This window comes from Triticum dicoccoides, chromosome 2B (genome assembly GCF_002162155.2).
Source record: "Triticum dicoccoides isolate Atlit2015 ecotype Zavitan chromosome 2B, WEW_v2.0, whole genome shotgun sequence".
Lineage (NCBI taxonomy): Eukaryota > Viridiplantae > Streptophyta > Magnoliopsida > Poales > Poaceae > Triticum > Triticum dicoccoides.
In genome coordinates, this window is record NC_041383.1 from 663,555,986 (window position 1) to 663,560,322 (window position 4,337).

Consider the following 4,337-nt stretch of genomic DNA (forward strand, 5'->3'; position numbering starts at 1 on the left):
AGGTTGGTTTTGCGCAGAACACCTGCTATACATGCTTGTTACAGTAAGCTCTAATCTATCATTTGGCTCGGTTGACATGATTCTCCACAGCTCGGTCCCACTTTGTAAGTCTGCCTATAGTGGGAGTAACTTGAGGAGTAACATAAGCTCCAACTCAACAAAATTGCCTATGTTGCATCGAGTTAATGAGACGAGAGGCACATTGAGTAATTTAACTTGTTACTGTAACATCACATATCCCAGTACAATATGAGTCTATAACCTAATAAAGGAAGTTGAGTCCCGCTTCGATACAACCCCCCTCTAAAACATATAAAGGGTAGTACAGACATTTCACATATCGTATCCCACTGTTGTATGTATGAGGGGTTGTCTGCCGTGATGTATACGTCGTATGCTAGTTCATTTGGAGAGCCCAACTCTGTGCTAACAGACGCCCCCAACGCGTCCTGGGCTGGACCCATTATTATTTTCTTTAACATTCTCGTGTCCTGGGCTCGCTCATTAATATTTTCCTTAATATTCAAAAAAACTATTAAGGTTGGTTTTGCGCAGAACACCTGCTATACATGCTTGTTACAGTAAGCTCTAATCTATCATTTGACTCGGTTGACATGATTCTTCACAGCTCGGTCCCACTTTGTAAGTCTGGCTATAGTGGGAGTAACTTGAGGAGTAACATAAGCTCTAACTCAACAAAATTATGCTGCATCGAGTTAATGAGAAGAGAGGCACATTGAGTAATTTAACTTGTTATCGTACCATCACATATCCCAATACAATATGAGTCTATAACCTAATAAAGGAAGTTGTTGCATGACACCACACTGATTCCAGCTGGAAGCATTTTTTTTAGGATTTCCCACTGTTTCACTACAAGTCCAATACACAGCATCGTTTGCTGCTGGGCTGGCCCAGTTTACTACTCCCTATTGGGTACGGTCTGGGTGACGTATTTTGTTAAAGGACCATCCTACCCTTTCTTACGAAGGGGTATGAGTAAATCTGGTCCGTCAATGTGTTTAAGGGGTTGTACCGAAGAAGAAGTGAAGGAAGTTTTGCATGACACCACACTTTATATACACACAACGAAGGTAGTAACATAGCCTAGAATAATGTGTATGTTCTCTTGAAGTTACTCTCCACTATAGCTAGTCTAATAAGTGCACATATGGCAATTATAAAAACTAACCATATTAGTTGGCCAACTAAAACTACCGATTGATGAAGTTGATCTTTGGTTGAGAATGGCAGAGCTAAACGTCCCATGTATCAGGGGCACCAAACCAACGACTTGATCTTGGTCCCACCTCCCTAGCACATAGTATAAAAGGAAAATGACCCCTCCTATTGAAAATTAACAATCTTACACGGGAGGCCAAGTCCTTCTCTAACACCAGATGCTAATAAGGTTCTAAAGGAGATGAAGGTCGTTTACCATCGTCAGCCACCACATGGTGCCAACGGTAACCCTACTGCCGTCTACATCTCCGCTGCCCACCCTGACACCTACAGACATGGGTCTCCTTCTAATGGCCTGAGTTGAATCTGGTCAATATCCACTACCACACTATTTATATGTTCCAATCACGAGATTAAGATCATGTTCATATTAATTCTAAAGATTTATGCTAACACAAATACATACCAAAATCTGGTGCAAATGAGTTGCAATTGCCCCAGATCAATACTTGGTACATGTATGATCCAATTGACCAAATTCACAAGATTTTCAAAATGTAAAATTTTGAAACAACATGTACCCATTGGCTATTGAATTCTGGAATTCAAATTTTTTGTTTGAATTTTAAGGTTCAGAAAATGGATAAGTAATAAGAAAATCATACATGTACCCAACACTGGTCTTGAAAATTTTGAGCTCATCTCGGTTGGTTGACTTATGCAATCTTTTTTCTGTCATGCGTGTACTTACAGGTGGGGCCAATCCATCAGAATTCATCTCAACCGAATCAAATGATGGATTCGAGCTAACTGCAGTGAATCACACCAATAAATGGTAATTTATGCAACAAACCTCTAGAACCTGTAGTTGGTCGTTTCGGGGATCTTCAACGCCGACCCTCAACCACCCTCAACCGTCCGGACCATAAGGTCCGGACGTGTTTTGTTATTCAACGCGATCCTGCATTGGTCCGTTTGACGGCCCAAACGCAAAAATAATAATTCATAAACCGGAGACAAACTAGGGAAGGGGGTTGCGCCCGTCCGAACCGTTGCCATGTCCGCTTTTGACTAATCTGGCCCATCAAAAACCTTTTTCCCGCGCCCGCATGCTTTCTAGCCAGAAGCCAGCTGCCTGCATTTGGCGCAGAGCGGATGCGACCACGGCGAGCGGTGAAATATATTTGCATCAGTATAGCACATCAGTAGATGTTTTAAGTTTTTAACAGAACAACCAAGTTCAGATACCCTCCGCCGCCCGCGATCTAACCGTCCATATTTCCAATGTCTGCTCTGCTCCAGTTCCATCGAACCCAGTCACAGATGCAGTATATTGAAGCCACAATGTGTGCCGCAGTTCACTCGTCGCCGGACACGTAACCGACACTTAAACCAGGTTGTCAACTTCTCGCATCTTTGCCCATCTTGCGTCGCCATTACTGACTGTGAACCCTCCAACATTTTCAATGCCTAGGTCTTCACTGAACGAGCAGCCAGCCCATGACCGAACTTGTTTACATCCTCCAAGAATTTAAAGGCGCCGCCGAGCTCGATGCGATCGATCCGGCGGCATCGATCCTCATGTGCATTGACCCCGGTAATCCTGCCGCACCTTCTCAGTCGAGTCTGCATATATCCTTCACTTGACCGTGCCCGGCCTCGCTGCCCCCGCACACTACAGTCACTCACTTCACTCCGCAGGAGCCATGGCGTTAGCTACGGAGGGCCTCCTAGCCAGCCTATCGGCTCTTGCGCTGATGATCGCCGCCTGGGCCTCTCCAGTGGCCGGTGGTCGCCCGGCGGACCAGCTACAGATACTGTGGGGGCAGACGCAAGTGCTCAACGACGGCAACGGCGACCAGACCATCGAGTTGATGCTGGACCACGCCATGGGGTCGGCCTTCAAGTCCAAGACCTCCTACCTCTTTGCCAGGATCGACGTGGACATCAAGCTCATCCCCAGGAACTCCGCCGGCACCGTCACCACCATATATGTAAGTGACCATGCCATGTCCATCGTCTCGTCATCCATGCACGGCATGCACGAGTTCCTCGCAAATTAATGGTATATACGTTGTGTGCTGTGGTGCAGATGATCTCGGAGAAGGACTGGAAGACCCACGACGAGATCGACCTCGAGTTCCTGGGCAACGCCACCGGCCAGCCCTACACCCTGCACACCAACATCTTCGCCAACGGCGAGGGCGGCAGGGAGGTGCAGTACCGTCTCTGGTTCGATCCCACCCAGGACTTCCACACCTACTCCATCGTCTGGAACACAGACGAGATCCTGTAAGCCTCACCTTAGTGTACACACCAGCATTCTGCTCGACATGTCTGAAACTCTGAATGCTAAGATATAATTGGTCTGTTTCTGCAGGATCCTGGTGGACGGCGTGCCGATCCGGCAGTTCAAGAACCACTGGGACGCCGGCGTGCCTTTCCCGGTGTACCAGCCGATGCGGCTGTTCGGGTGCTTGTGGAACGCCGACGACTGGGCGACCCAGGGTGGGCGCGTCAAGACGGACTGGTCGCAGGCGCCGTTCATCGCCTACTTCCGGAACTACACCGCCTCCGGATGCGCGCCCACCGCCGGCGGCTCGTGGGCGTGCGACCAGAACCCCTCCGGTTCCGGCTCCAGCTCCGGCTGGATGGACCGGGCACGGGGAGGAGGGCGGCTGGACGACGACGTGAAGCAGCAGCAGCAGCTGAGGGAGGTGCAGGGCAAGTACATGATCTACAACTACTGCACCGACGAAAAGAGGTTCCCCAATGGCTTCCCGAAGGAGTGTGGGCTGGCTTAGGAATTATTGTTACTACTAGGATCGATAGAAGTGATTCTGATGATGGAGCTGGGTGGGAGATGTGTCTTGGCAAGAACATTATTTCATTCTTCTTTTGGCTATTTATGAATGGCAATTCAGAGTTTGATTCATGGAGAGAAAAAAAATAAAAACAAAAGAAATAGCAACCATTTCTGGTCATTCGTACTACGATGCAGAGATTAATTATATATATACTGATTGCGTGAAGATTAAGGAAGTGTAAGCATCGTACTACTAACATAGAGCAAGCTGTTCCATAGAAACCAGTAAACAAAATTCAGCACCGATCGGGATTTGCATCCATGGGAGTAAAGACGCCGCTGCCTAGCT

At 47.7% G+C, this 4,337-nt stretch overlaps 1 protein-coding gene across 1 annotated transcript; it reads left to right on the forward strand.

Annotated features, from left to right (window-relative positions):
* The first annotated feature begins 2,867 nt into the window (after window positions 1–2,867).
* On the forward strand, window positions 2,868–4,112 carry LOC119368251 (probable xyloglucan endotransglucosylase/hydrolase protein 25). Its single transcript, XM_037633560.1, has 3 exons — window positions 2,868–3,176; window positions 3,275–3,474; window positions 3,563–4,112. The coding sequence occupies exons 1-3, from the start codon at window positions 2,889–2,891 to the stop codon at window positions 3,984–3,986; spliced, it is 912 nt and encodes a 303-aa protein (XP_037489457.1). The 5' UTR covers window positions 2,868–2,888; the 3' UTR covers window positions 3,987–4,112.
* Window positions 4,113–4,337: the final 225 nt, after the last annotated feature.

Bases quoted from the DNA above. Each gene is read 5' to 3' on its own strand.
- LOC119368251 (XM_037633560.1), top strand. From the start codon at position 2,889: ATGGCGTTAGCTACGGAGGGCCTCCTAGCCAGCCTATCGGCTCTTGCG. The intron at 3,177-3,274 runs GTAAGTGACCAT...GCTGTGGTGCAG, and splicing joins GCACCGTCACCACCATATAT to ATGATCTCGGAGAAGGACTG. The intron at 3,475-3,562 runs GTAAGCCTCACC...CTGTTTCTGCAG, and splicing joins TGGAACACAGACGAGATCCT to GATCCTGGTGGACGGCGTGC.